Consider the following 12938-nt stretch of genomic DNA (forward strand, 5'->3'; position numbering starts at 1 on the left):
AAAGCTCTGCGTTTAAGAGAGTGACAAGAATATTGTTTGCCCATACTGAACATGCTAAGACAAAAATTAGAAGTTCTTTCCATTCACAGTCACTCAAAATACCCCTCAGCAATAAATTAGCCAAGGAAGTGAAAAGTGACAATATTAAAAATTACAAAAAATAAAATAAACAAGATCCAATGTTACTGAACTGTGATCAGAATTTCTGCTGCTTAGGGAGTGTTGCTGTGTCGTGTTTTAGTTTCCTTTTGGATCAAGGCATTTGCTGATCCCCTGACTCACACGCTAAGTAGTGGTGTTCACTGTGTTTAATATGCTGTTTCCTTGTGAGAATTTCCTCTCTAACTTGCACCGTTTACTTCCAGCCTTGTTTTCCTTTGTGTCTATAAAAGGGTTTTCATGAGGCGCTGGTGTTCTTGACCTTGGACTGTGCCGCCTCTGGAGCTGTCACTCACAAATGTCTAGTTTAAGCCTCCTGGTCTGTGAGTTTTGAGAGGCAGCTTATGCAGGTGACTGCACTGACTGACAGGCATGTTGTGTTGTAAGGGAGCAGGAACCCAAATCAGTCATTACTCTTCATCTCTTGTCATCCACGGCTCCTCACACCACAGAGAGTCTCTAAATAAAAGTCACATCAAGCTCCTACTTCTCCATAACAGTCAGGCCATGACACAGTTTTAGGTTCAACAACAAAATAGAACAAACTGAAGACACCTATAGGATCCCAAGGAACCGACCAATGGCTGTAAAGATAATCTAGAGCCTGGAAGGGGGAAAAGAAAAGCAAGCCACACATTGTATAAGCCCTATATCCTCTTGTAAGACACAAAGGTAGCCAGGTGGTGGTGGCACATGCCTTTAATCCCAGCACTCAGGAGGCAGAGGCAGGCAGATCTCTGTGAGTTTAAGGCCAGCCTGCTCTACAGAGCGAGATCCAGGAAAGGCTCAAAGCTACACAGACAAACCCTGTCTTGAAAAGTCAAAAAACAAAAAACAAACAAACAAAAAGACACAAAGGTGGCAGGAGCTTGATGTTTGGGCTTCTAATCCCCTTATATCTTGATGGCACAGGAGACAGAACACGGGTAAAACACAGATGAACCAGGCTATAAATCTTAAGTCCTTTCCTCCAGATGGCCTCCTTAACTTCCCAACACTCTACAACTTCCAAATCCAGAGCCATGAGCTGGGAACTGAGTGTTCAAAGACATGAACCTGTGGGGACATATCATAGACAAACCATGGCATTCTGTCCCTGACCCCAATAAGCTCATAGCCACCTCACAATCCAAAGATTTTCCACAGTCCCTGTGACTTAGCTGTTGCAACACTCTCCAAACTTAGCTGTTGCAACACTGTCCAAAGGTCTAAAGTCTCTCCTGGGACTCAAGGCAATCTCTTAACTGTGCCCCTTATAAAGATAAAACACCAAGTAGTGCATTCCCCACAAACAAAGGCTCAGGGTATCTGTCTCCATTCTAAAGGGGAGAAATGGGGGCTAGTCCTAGGTTCATCTCTGTTGTTGTGATAAAAACAGCCCAATTTAAAAAAAAAAAACCTAGGAGGACAAGGGTTTGTTTGGCTGACAATTCCAAGTTACAGCTTATCACTGAGGGGACATCGAGGCAGGAACTTCACATGGCTAGTCACATCACATCCACAATCAAAAGCAGAAACATGTGCCCAATTGTTCGATCACTTTCTGTCAGCTGCATTTCTTCATTTGTAGATAGTTTAGGCTCCTTGCCTAGGGAATGGTGCTGCCCACAGCAGCCTGGGTCTTCCCATGTCAATGAACTTAATTAAGACCTAGTCACCCATAGACATGGCCACAGGCCAACTAAATGTCCACCATCCCTCATTGAGACCCTCTTCTCAGGTGATCCTAGGTAGTGTCAAGTTGACAACTGAAGCTAACCATCACAGGAAACAGGAAGTGAAGATCAGACCAAAGCAAGAGTGGGACTCAGCAGGGTAAACATCAAATGCTTAAGTTCGATGTTTGGTTGGCATCTTGAGCTCAAGATGGCATCATCTGGGCTTCGTGGGCTCGGCAAGCCCTACCTCTCCAGCTCTATTGATTGCAGAATGTTATCTTTATCGACCAAATTCTACTCAGCACCTGTAGCTCTTCTTGGAAGACATCCACAGTTCTGGTATCTCCCATACCCTGAGGTCTCCATTGCAGTTTAGGATTCCTCCTCACTGCTTCCTTCACAGCCCATCCAAGAGTTTCACATTGTCTGGCTTTCTGTCAGCAGCTTTCTGGAAAGTTGGCACAAGTCCCTTTCACCCTGCATCACTGGTGCACCCTGCATCCCTCCAAAATCAGCACCATGTGGATGATGTCAGAGTCCTGCTTCCAGCTTAGGTACTGCCAAGGGTCCCTTCTACCACAGCTACAATGGTTTCTGAACATCTCCCTGTATAAAACTGGGAAACTTTCCCCTAGATGGACCTGCTGGAGACGGATGCCCTGGGAGTTCTCTGTAAAGTCCCTTTCTCTTGGAATGGAAGTTTTCCAAATGAGTTTGCATTCTGTCCTGAGTCTCAGAAAAGACTGGATGTTTAAGCTCCCCAAGCATGGGGTCTTAGCGTGTAGATGCTGTTCCTCTTATTCAAGTGCAAGTGTGAGGGTTCCGTTATGTGTCAGTCTCTCTAATGGAATACCTTCCACTGACCTTCTATCATACCTCTTTTTTTCACCAAACCGCAAATTTGCACATCTTTCTGCTTCCCTCGCTCTAAATCTGACTAAGAGCAGCTAGCAATCCACCCCAGCTGGAATGTTGTGCTCTCTTGAAATTGCATCACCAGACAATTTAGTCTATTGCTTTTGATTTGGCCACATTCAAATTTCCAAGTCGTGCGCAGAATGCAGCCCGATGCTTCCTGGACTATAACACGCAGTCTCTAAACCCATTCACAACAAAGCTCTCGCTCTCCTCTTGGAGCCTTCCAAACCTGGACCTCGCTGCCCTGATACAAGAGAACATGAGACAGGTTTTCTTTTAAGATTCCACAGACGTGAGTGTCCGGGTGGAGAGAATGTCAAAGTGTCAGGCACGAAACTGTGCTTCCTATAGTCCCTAAACGAAAATCTACTCCTACTGTCTTTCTCCTTTACAGGCTGGTACTCCAGAGGGTTCCAGTCTTCCCACACCGAGCCAGCACAGCCTCCTACCCAAAGTCCCTGTCTGCCCGGGGCCAAGATTCCCCTTCCTCCCCTTTTTGGACACACGGATTCAGTCATGTAGCTGACTGTCTGCAACTCTTCAATCCGAAAATGAACTGAGAGCAACTACACAAGCAGGCACCAGCTGCTAGCCAGGGAAAGACAGGAACCTATCGCCTCCAACTTATTTGTAACCCTGATGGACCCTAAACGTACCTCATCTTGAAAGCAGACCATAAGGATGCATTTCTTATATTAGTAAGGAGAACTGGGTACCACAATGGTCATGACTGGGGGTTGAAGGGGGGAGATTAATTGGGAAGGGACAGAGATCAGGTGAGAAGACGAGAGCTGAAGTGACCAAAACAGAAAGGGAAGTGGAGGCTTCCCTCAAACACCTGGAGAGGGCCTCCATCAGAAGTTTCAGGGAGGTGAATAAGAGAGAAGGAGGTGACACACAGAGAGGTGGGGGTGGGTGGGTCTGAAGGAGAAAGAGAGCCTTCAGAGAAATCCCTGAACAAAGGGAATAGCTGACTTCTGCATCTTTTCAGATGCGGGGAGATGGGAAATTCCACTTAGGCACTCAGTGCCAAGGACCCAGATACTGGCTATGACCACAAATTCATCTGTCAGCTCTGAGGGGGAGGGGCAGGGCTTGCTTCCATCCTCTATGGGATCTATGTGCCTTCACAGCAGGGACCTGTCTGCTGCAGGGGCACGGCTTGATTTCTGGGAGCGAGGTAACTATAGCACCTGTGATCTAACCGAGCTTGGGAGCAAGCTGCTGTGAAACAGGAAGCAGAAGACTGGCCCTTCATCTCCTGACAGATGTCAAAACAGGACACACAAAGCAGATATGGAAAGAAATGGGGCTGGGTGAGAGACCCAAACCCTCGCCACTGATGTCCACTGTCTTCAGCCAAACCCTACCAGCCAAATGTTCTATAGGGTCTCCACACACACCAGCTTGTGTTCAAACACACAAGCTCTGTGTGTGGGGGGAGGGGAGGGGAGAGGGATATTTCTCATACAAATCATAACAGTGTGTTATTTAGCTCAGTGGAGTCATAAAACGATTTATACACGTTTTAAAAATCCTCCTCTGTGCCCCGACCACACCACCCATTATCACCTGTGGCAGGTGAGAGAGCCGGCCCTGGGAGTGGGTGAGCTAGCCCTGCCCCTCACCAGCTGCAGCACACAAGAGACCGGGCCCTTCACCCATCCTGGGAAGCACACTAGAGCTGACCCTGTTGTCCTGGGTGCAGGTGAGCCAGCCCTGAGGGTTTGAGAGCAGGAGAGCTAATCCCCTTCCCCTCCCTGGAAGGTCCCCTACAGCAATCAGGAGAGAGGGCCCTGTATCTTGTCTGGGCAAACAGTAGAGCTGGCCTTGGTGTTGTGAGTGTGGGTGAGCCAGACATGAGGACCTGAAGAGCAGGAGAACTGTCCCCACTCCTTGCTTCAGGCTGCACTGGGTGAGCTAGCCGAGGCAGCTCTGGAGAGCTCGCACAGATAGTGGCGACCAGGGAAAACTGGTAGCTAACAGCCAGGCCCAGAACCAGGGCTATGAGTTAGCCCACCCTAACACCCACCTCATCTTTGAACTGTTAGAGCATGTGAAGGGGACCAAACTACAGATCCAAAACAGCAGGATCTCCACGACACAGGACAACAACAGGATATCAAGGAGGAGCCCCGGTGAGAATCCATTTTTCCCTGGTGTAGCAGAAGCCAGAGGCCTTGAGACAGACAGATGAGTCCAGTGATTGGTGGAAATGAACAGTTGCGAGCAGAGATGAATACACTAAAGGGTAAACTTGTGTGACCCAACAGGCCCCACTACAGCTTCCACAATGAGATTCTCCCCCCACCCCTTTTTGTTAGATTTGGTTTTTCTCTTTTAAATTTTGTTTTATTTTGGGGAAAGTTTGCAAGAGCAGAGGGAGGATTTGAGGGGTCAGGGAGATAAGTGGGATCAGAACGCATGATGTGAAATCTACAAATAATCAATAAAAGTAAAAAGAATTTTAAAATATCCTTTACTGCCTGAGAAATATGTACATAAATATATACACATGTATACACATACCCACATACATCTGTGGGGGAGAGGTTTAAAGGCGCGCACACACACACACACGTGTGTGTGTGTGTGTGTGTGTGTGTGTGTGTGTGTGTGTACAGGGTCTTGTACTAAACCTAGAATATTCACATTTGACTATAAGACTGGCTGTCTAGCAAGCTCTGGCATCTTCCTGCCATGGCTTCTTGAATGCTGGGTTACACCTTCTCAGTGATGGGCCTAGCTTTTCCATTGACCTGAGGGCTCTGTATTCAGGTTCTCATGCTTGACCAACCAAGCCATCCTCCTATCCTGTGATAAATACATTTAATTATTAGTTTTCAGTTTGAAAATAAATGAGAAATTTCAAAAGCAGACACTTCAATGTGAATCAGGGCAGTTAGTAAAAACCCATCCTTCTATTCAGGCTAGTGGTCTTCAAGGCAGGATGACTCATTCAAGGCTCCACAATGAGGCAGAATCTGTCCATCTGACTGCTCTCAACTTGGCGAGGAGAAAGAGGGATGTGCTCACCAGTAGAAATTCTTCAGATGTCCGTATAGACTCTGCACCTGGCCTCAACTCCCACCTTGAGCAGGCATTGCAGAGACAGGGACCAAGCAGAATGCCATCTCCTTCCTCTACCTCCAGCAGAGCCTTCAGCTCTGGATAGATTTCTAGGGCAAGTCCAGGGACGTATGCAGCAGCGACCTATCAGTCAGCAGATCAAGGCAAGATAAAAGGACGTGGACTGGTCAGAGGATGAAGCAATGGCACTCAGGGTAAAGGCAGATGTGTGGCTGGCAAGACCCTGGCAGTGCCTGCACAGGATGAGGGCACTGGGCACCACAGCAGCACCGGCCCCCAAGACACTGCAGCCCTTTGAAGCCATCCCCCTGTACTCCAGAAACAAGTGGCTGAAGATGATACAGATCCTGAGGGAGCAGGGCCAGGAGAACCTGCACCTGGAGATTCATCAGGCCTTCCAGGAGCTGGGCCCCATTTTCAGGTAAGGGCCTTCCTGACCCATAGCTGAGCACAGGCAGAGCTTCCTGACCCTCTGGTTGCTCAGGTTCTGCAGAGTATGAAGTGTGCTGCATTCCCCAGTAGGCACCAGGCACTCCCTCCTTAGGAAGACAGGGAGGGAGCACAGGAGGTTATGGGCCTGACTCATGGAGACCATGGTTCTCCATGTGGACAGAGAAAGGCACTGCTCATCGCTGAGAGGACAGAGTGCCAGGAGTGCTAAAGTGGAGAGGAGTCAGGCAGGCAGTGGGAGAGCCCTTCTGAGGGGAAAGCAAGGGCTAGGGGAGGCTGAGGTGAGAGAGCAGGCAGAAGGGCTGGTTTTGCAGGATGCTCAGGTGGAGGGCATTCCACCCTCAGCAGGGCTGTGTTCTTCACCTCACAGGTACAACATAGGAAGAACACAGGCTGTGTCTGTGATGATGCCTGAGGATGCTGAGAAGATATTCCAAGCAGACAGCATACAGCCCTACCGCAATGTCTTGGAACTCTGGGTGGCCCACAGAGAACAGCGTGGCCTGAGACGTGGCGTGTTCTTGCTGTGAGTGAACATTGGGAATGAGGAGGGAGGTGAGGCTGTAGTCCTGAACGCAGGATGCAGAACTGGCTGGGGTGAATGTGAAGACCAGGCATTGCCAAGCACAGATCGGTCCCATGTCATGGAGGTTGTGGGTCTGGGAAGGAGGGAGATGGCCAAGTAAATATGAGAGAAACTATGATGCTCCATCCAGCACTTGCTCTGAACAGGTCTTTCCCAGGGTATGGCTCTCCTTACAACAGCTTATAGCAGTTCTCCAAGAAGGTAGGGGTTTGGAGATCCACTGGCTCAGAGCCATAGCTTCTTCTGCCATAGCCTGATGTCCAGCCATGCATCCTGCATCCCTAGAAGTGACTTCACTCCCAGAGATTTGAGGTAGACAGTCCTGGGGGTGGAGTGGTGGAGAGATGGAAGTTGGTGGCTCTTGTGGGCTCACAATCAAACACTAATGGTGTGGTGAGAGAGGGGAGAGCTCCCTCCTGCTGCTGGATGCACATCTGGAGAGGCAATCGGGGCTCCTGGTGACCCTGGCTACATGAGTGGCAAAGGGGTTATACTACTGGGAGTAAAAAGGAAGTCAGGTTGTGGACAGCTACCTGAGACCACAAAAAGAGCAGTGTTTTCTTAGTAATGGTTTAGAGAAATGAGTTCCTTAAAGCCCTGACTGAAATCATCTGGAAGCAAGGAAATGGTCAACAGATCGTGGGGCAGAGCCATGTGTACATGTATGTGCATGTTTCTTGAATCTGTATATTTGTGGCATTTAACTTGTTAGTGTTTATTTGAAAGTATGACCACGTGATGTGTCGAGATTTAGGACTTCACTCTCTGAAGGAATGTGTGTATGCCTCAGTGTGCACAGCTGTTCTCTTAGGTTTATACATATAGGGACTAAAGGTGTTCACACATGTTTTTGAGGTCTTGTGTGGGTACATGTGTGTATGTACATGTGCATGAGGTCACTGTCCATTGTTGCAGGCTTGAGCACACCAAAGGACAGGCATTCTGCATGTGTGGCTCAGTGTGTAAACTCCTGCCTGTCATTTACTGGAGTATCTCCATGGGAGCCCTGTGCCCTGGACTGTGGTTTGTGCATGTTGTGAGTGGTCCTCTGCTGTGGATCCTGCCCTAGGGAAGATGGGATCCCTTAGCTGAGACAGGCAGATGCTGATGACTCAGAGACCACTCTACAGGACTGACAGGGTGGGTGAGCTCAGCTAGGGCTTCTCCTCTGTGGGGAGGTGGTATAGATCAGGTGGGCAGAGCTGACAGCAGAGTCTCCTTCTCCCTGGGTGTGGATGTGCCAAGTCCACCTTAGACTTAGTGACCTCTGTCCTATACATAGAGGCTGTGATGGAAGAAAGAAGTGGGCACAGGACCTGAAGAGCCTGCTTCTGACCCTGACACCCTTTGCCCCAATTTCTTTGAGAGGCAGAAAGATGGGCACAAGCCTGGGCCAGGCCTTTCCTGGGAGGTGTCTGTAGCCCTGCTCTGTGCCCTGCAGAAATGGGCCTGAATGGCACTTCAACCGACTGAGGCTGAACCCAAATGTGCTGTCACCAAAGGCCGTTCAAAAGTTTGTCCCCATGGTGGACATGGTAGCAAGGGACTTCTTGGAGGCCCTGAAGAAGAAGATGCTGTTGAATGCCCATGGAAGCTTCTCCATGGACTTTTATTCCAATGTGTTCAACTATACCATAGAAGGTGTGTGACCTGGGGGAGCTTCCAGCTTGAGGGATACTGGGAAGGCAGAGGCTAAAGAGGAGAAAGTGAGAGACAGCATGGAGACCAGGGGCCGCCTCAGCTCAGTGATGATATTCTCTCTGCAGCCAGCCACTTTGTCCTTTTTGGGGAGCGGTTGGGCCTCATTGGCCAAGGCCTGAACTCTAGCAGTCTGAAGTTCATCCATGCCTTGCAATCCATGCTCAAGACCACCACACAGCTCCTGTTCTTGCCCCAGAGCCTGACTCGCTGGACAAGCAGCCGGGTGTGGAAAGAGAATTTTGAGTCCTGGGATTTCATCTGTGAGCATGGTGAGGGCCACTGACCCGGGTAGCACCTTGGGGCAAGGGACAATGGTCACATGATTCCCATCAACTTTCAAGAGCAGGGATTGCTTAAGGACCTTCCCCTGTGATTCCACAGTGTGTTTAGGGTTGTATGACCCAATAATAGTAGCCCACAAGCTGGAAGACTCAGGTACTAGGGACATGATTAAATAGGATGATGTTGAGGGGCCTGTCCTAGCATCATGATTCCATGTTGTCTCTTATTCTACAGTCACAAAATCCATCAAGAATGTGTATCAAGAGCTGGCAAAGGGTCGCCCTCAGTCCTGGAGTATCATATCAGAACTGATATCAGAGGGTGCCCTGCCAATGGATGGCATCCAGGCCAATACTCTGGAGCTCACTGCTGGAAGTGTGGACACGGTCAGGATCCCACGGAGCATGAATTCTATCCTGACATCCCCTGGTGTTACCCCAAAGCACAGTTCCCTCCTCACCTGGGTCACTCAATCCTGCTCACTCATCATAGCCATCCTCTGAGAAGCCAGGGAAATGTCTGAGCAAAGGAAAGGGGATCCTAGCTGGGGAGTTTGTGGACAAGACCTGTACATCCAAGTCCAGGCACAAGTCAGGTTAGAAGAACCACACCAACAGCAGATTACCCCCTCACTTCCTCCAATGCATGAGTGTGCTGTTGGCCTAGCAGGATGGTGAGCAGCCCAGAGTTCTCAGTTGGACTGTGGAGCAGGCATCCTGGTCAGTGTGAACTAGAGGCAGGTGCAGGGGAAGACAAGGATGTGGGAGCGATCAATATCCAAGTTGCCCACTGATGCAGAAGGGAGAAGACCGAAGTGCAGTCTAGTAGGAAACGTGGGTCCAGGTACAATTTTCCTGACTATTGAAGGACCCTTCTTTAAGGGACTGCTCTGGGCTAGGCTTCTTGATTAGGAACAGAGGCCTCTAGAGAAGAAAAAGTAAGTTCTAGAGAAGAAAAAGTAAGAACAGAGCCCACGATGCTTCCACCGTAGAGTAGTATTTGGGAGGGGATGAGGACCAGCACAGGGCTAGGGAGTGAGAAGCCAGAGCTACAGGAACAGTGTAAGCAGAGACCAGAGAGCCCATAAGAGGGAGTCTGAAAAGCCAGAGTTGTATACACACACTCCAAGGCTTGGGGAGGCAGCAGGCTACCCGAAGCGAGAACACAGGGCCGGATGAAGCCAATAGGGATCTGGTCCCCATTAGGAAGGGCTGTGTACCAGGTCTTATGCCAATAAGCCAGCATAAAATCAAGCTGATATGCCTGATGTGGAGCATGGAGGCAGAGCAGTGACTTCAGGGAGACCCCTAAGAGACTGCTTTTGTGGGCCATACCATTGAAATAGGCATTTTGGATCTAGAGGCTCAGGGCTCATACCAGTCAGGGGTCAGTGTGAAGAGCTATGACCCATTAGAGGTTTGGACAACAAGGCCAATTAGAGGGGCACGTGGACAGCCAATGCAAATCAGGTATCGGGGAAGGTAGATGCGGGTGGCACAGTTTCCTTTAGTGACACAGAAAGACCACGTCAGTGGGCACCAGATCAGTTGGTGAGCACGCAACTCTGAAGGTGCTGAGGTGTTGGCCAGGTCTGAGATGTTAGCGGTCTTCCCTAAGATTGTAGGGCTAGAAGTTAAGGGGACATGTGAGGAGGAGTCAGGACTCTGAGGGTCCCACATTGCTATGGACAGGCAAATCTCCTGGGGAAGGGTATCTTTACAGTAGGGATGCCCTTTGGGAGGGTCAGGGCTGGTGTCTGAGATTGCTCTGTGAATCCGGCAGACAGCAGTCCCCTTGGTAATGACCCTCTTTGAGCTGGCTCGGAACCCGGACATTCAGCGGGCACTTCGGCAGGAGAGCCTGGCCGCGGAGGCCAGCATCGCTGCAAACCCTCAGAGGGCTATGTCCGACCTGCCTCTGTTGCAGGCTGCCATTAAAGAGAGTTTGAGGTAGGTGCTACCTGCCCTTTCCCTGCTGTTCTGTCCCCTCTCTTTTCTGGGGTCCGAGGGCAGCCATGTTCTCTGCTCTTCTTCCTATGGCTGGATGCTAATATTCCTCTGGAGGTTGGCTGAGCTCAGCATAGCCAGGAACCACACCCTCCAGGGATGTGAGGGAGAAAGGTGCAGATGTGGACAGGAGAAGCCCTTCATCGCTGAGGCCTCTCCTGTTGCTTCCCTACCTCCAGGCTCTATCCTGTTGCCATCTTTTTGGAGAGAGTTTTAAGCTCTGACTTGGTGCTTCAGAACTACCATATCCCTGCTGGGGTGAGTGATTCCTACAGTCTCACCAATTGCCCTGTTCTGCATCTCTTCAAAGAGGAGGCTGACCTTGCCATTGGCATCTGCCCACAGACGGTCCTCAATATGAATCTCTACTCCATGGGCCGAAACCCTTCAGTATTTCCGAGGCCCGAGCGCTACATGCCCCAGCGCTGGCTGGAGAAGAAAGGGAGTTTCCTGCACCTGTCCTTCGGCTTTGGGGTGCGCCAGTGCCTGGGGAGACGACTGGCTCAGGTGGAGATCATGCTCCTGCTGCACCATGTGAGAAGCTCTGGGTGGTGCCTGTGGGATCCTGGGGTGTCTGCCTCACCAGAACAGGCACCCAGGGAGGGAAGGGCCTTAAGGATAAGTTCAAGTAGGATGGGGCCTGCAAAGTAGTGTGGGCAAGCAGAGCCTAGATAGGTCCTTAACGGCAGCTTGGTGGGTGGGTATGGTCTCTAGAGTAGGGCTGGCCTCTCATGGCCCCACAGGAGGTCCTCTTGGCAGCATGGTGGCAGCACTGAGCAGCTCTGCTGGAGATGGGCCAGTGCTCTGCCCTGCTGAGGAGGCCAGATGGATGTCCCTTGTGTTCCAGATCCTGAAATCCTTCACGGTGGAGACACTAAGGCAAGAGGATGTGCAGTTGGTCTACCGCTTTGTTTTGGTGCCCAACTCCAGCCCCCTCCTTACCTTCCGGCCTGTCAGCTAGTCACACACCCATTTTTGGTATCCCAGGAGGCCAGCAGCGTCCTCCTGTTCCAAGGACATGCTACCCCTCATTTCTCCCTTGGGGCCCTATGCCTGTGGCCAGGCTAGCTTCTTGTCTAGGATCTAACAGGTGTGATTCAAGGCCAGGGAATGGCTCTGGAGGCATACTGTCCTTTCTCTGTCACCCAGCCTCCTACTGTGGTCATTCAAGTAAGCCCATATGCTAGCTTTGTCTTCCCGTCTGGTCCCAAACATGCCTGTTACTCTCTTCCTGACCCTTCTCCTAAAATTCCTTTGTATTGTTTGAGTGTTGTGCAAAAGGAACTCAGCATCAGAAAATGACATCTCATGTCAACAGTGAAAGCCTATGATGTCACTCGTGACACATTCTCAGGTGCCAGGAGAGACAGAACTGGCCATGAAACTAACGTGTATGCCACACACCCCAGATGTCATGTGCTATGGCTCTGACCTCAGAGGCACAGTGGATGCTCAGTGATCACCCTCCAGTCCAGACCATGTGCAGATCCTGGGGATGCTGAGAAGAGCCAAGCGCCTCAAGTATGGCAGACAAACCTTGGAGAAATGTCCCGGTAACACAAGGGTTAGAAATTGGTTAGCAAATTTCATAATGGCTTCTGTACACATCTGTTCTGGTCAACAGATGAGCACATATCACAAGTCGTACTCACTGGGGGCATTGGAGCAGCAGTGTGTAATACCCTTCAGCCCCCATGTTCCTAGTCTACACACACCACTGGTCAAAGCACAGTGCACCATGCAGGGAGGGGATGTGCCCTGGGCCTCAAGCATGCCTAACCACACTCTCTTTGCCTCATTTCTTCTTAGCTGTCCAGATGAAATATAAACCATGTCTCTTATGAACAATAGAAATGTGTTTGTCTTTGCATTGAAAAAAAAATCAATCTATCCATCAAGCAATCAAAATCCAACTGGTGAAATGGTAGAACATGCTCATAACATTCGGTATAAGGTTTTAAAGCCCTCAATGTAAAAATCACCTTAAGGGCTGGAGAGTTAGTTGGCTTAGTGGTTAAGAACACTTGCTGCTTTTGCAGAGGATTTGGGCTCGGTTCCCAGCAACCATGCAAAGCAGCTTTTACAACA

At 49.9% G+C, this 12938-nt stretch overlaps 1 protein-coding gene across 1 annotated transcript; it reads left to right on the forward strand.

Moving 5' to 3' along the window:
• Positions 1-6007: 6007 nt before the first annotated feature.
• Positions 6008-12656, forward strand: LOC131896802 (cytochrome P450 11B1, mitochondrial-like). Its single transcript, XM_059247600.1, has 9 exons — positions 6008-6246; positions 6646-6801; positions 8303-8502; positions 8628-8831; positions 9079-9230; positions 10627-10793; positions 11030-11108; positions 11196-11384; positions 11698-12656. The coding sequence occupies exons 1-9, from the start codon at positions 6008-6010 to the stop codon at positions 11809-11811; spliced, it is 1500 nt and encodes a 499-aa protein (XP_059103583.1). The 3' UTR covers positions 11812-12656.
• The last annotated feature ends 282 nt before the right edge of the window (positions 12657-12938 follow it).

The sequence above is a fragment of the Peromyscus eremicus genome, chromosome 20, assembly GCF_949786415.1.
Source record: "Peromyscus eremicus chromosome 20, PerEre_H2_v1, whole genome shotgun sequence".
NCBI lineage: Eukaryota > Metazoa > Chordata > Mammalia > Rodentia > Cricetidae > Peromyscus > Peromyscus eremicus.

What these genes read in the sequence shown, in the direction of transcription:
- LOC131896802 (XM_059247600.1), top strand. Translation starts at nt 6,008, where the DNA reads ATGGCACTCAGGGTAAAGGCAGATGTGTGGCTGGCAAGACCCTGGCAG. An exon ending in GCCATTAAAGAGAGTTTGAG is followed by an intron (nt 10,794 to 11,029) that starts GTAGGTGCTACC and finishes CCCTACCTCCAG; the next exon opens with GCTCTATCCTGTTGCCATCT. An exon ending in ACTACCATATCCCTGCTGGG is followed by an intron (nt 11,109 to 11,195) that starts GTGAGTGATTCC and finishes ATCTGCCCACAG; the next exon opens with ACGGTCCTCAATATGAATCT.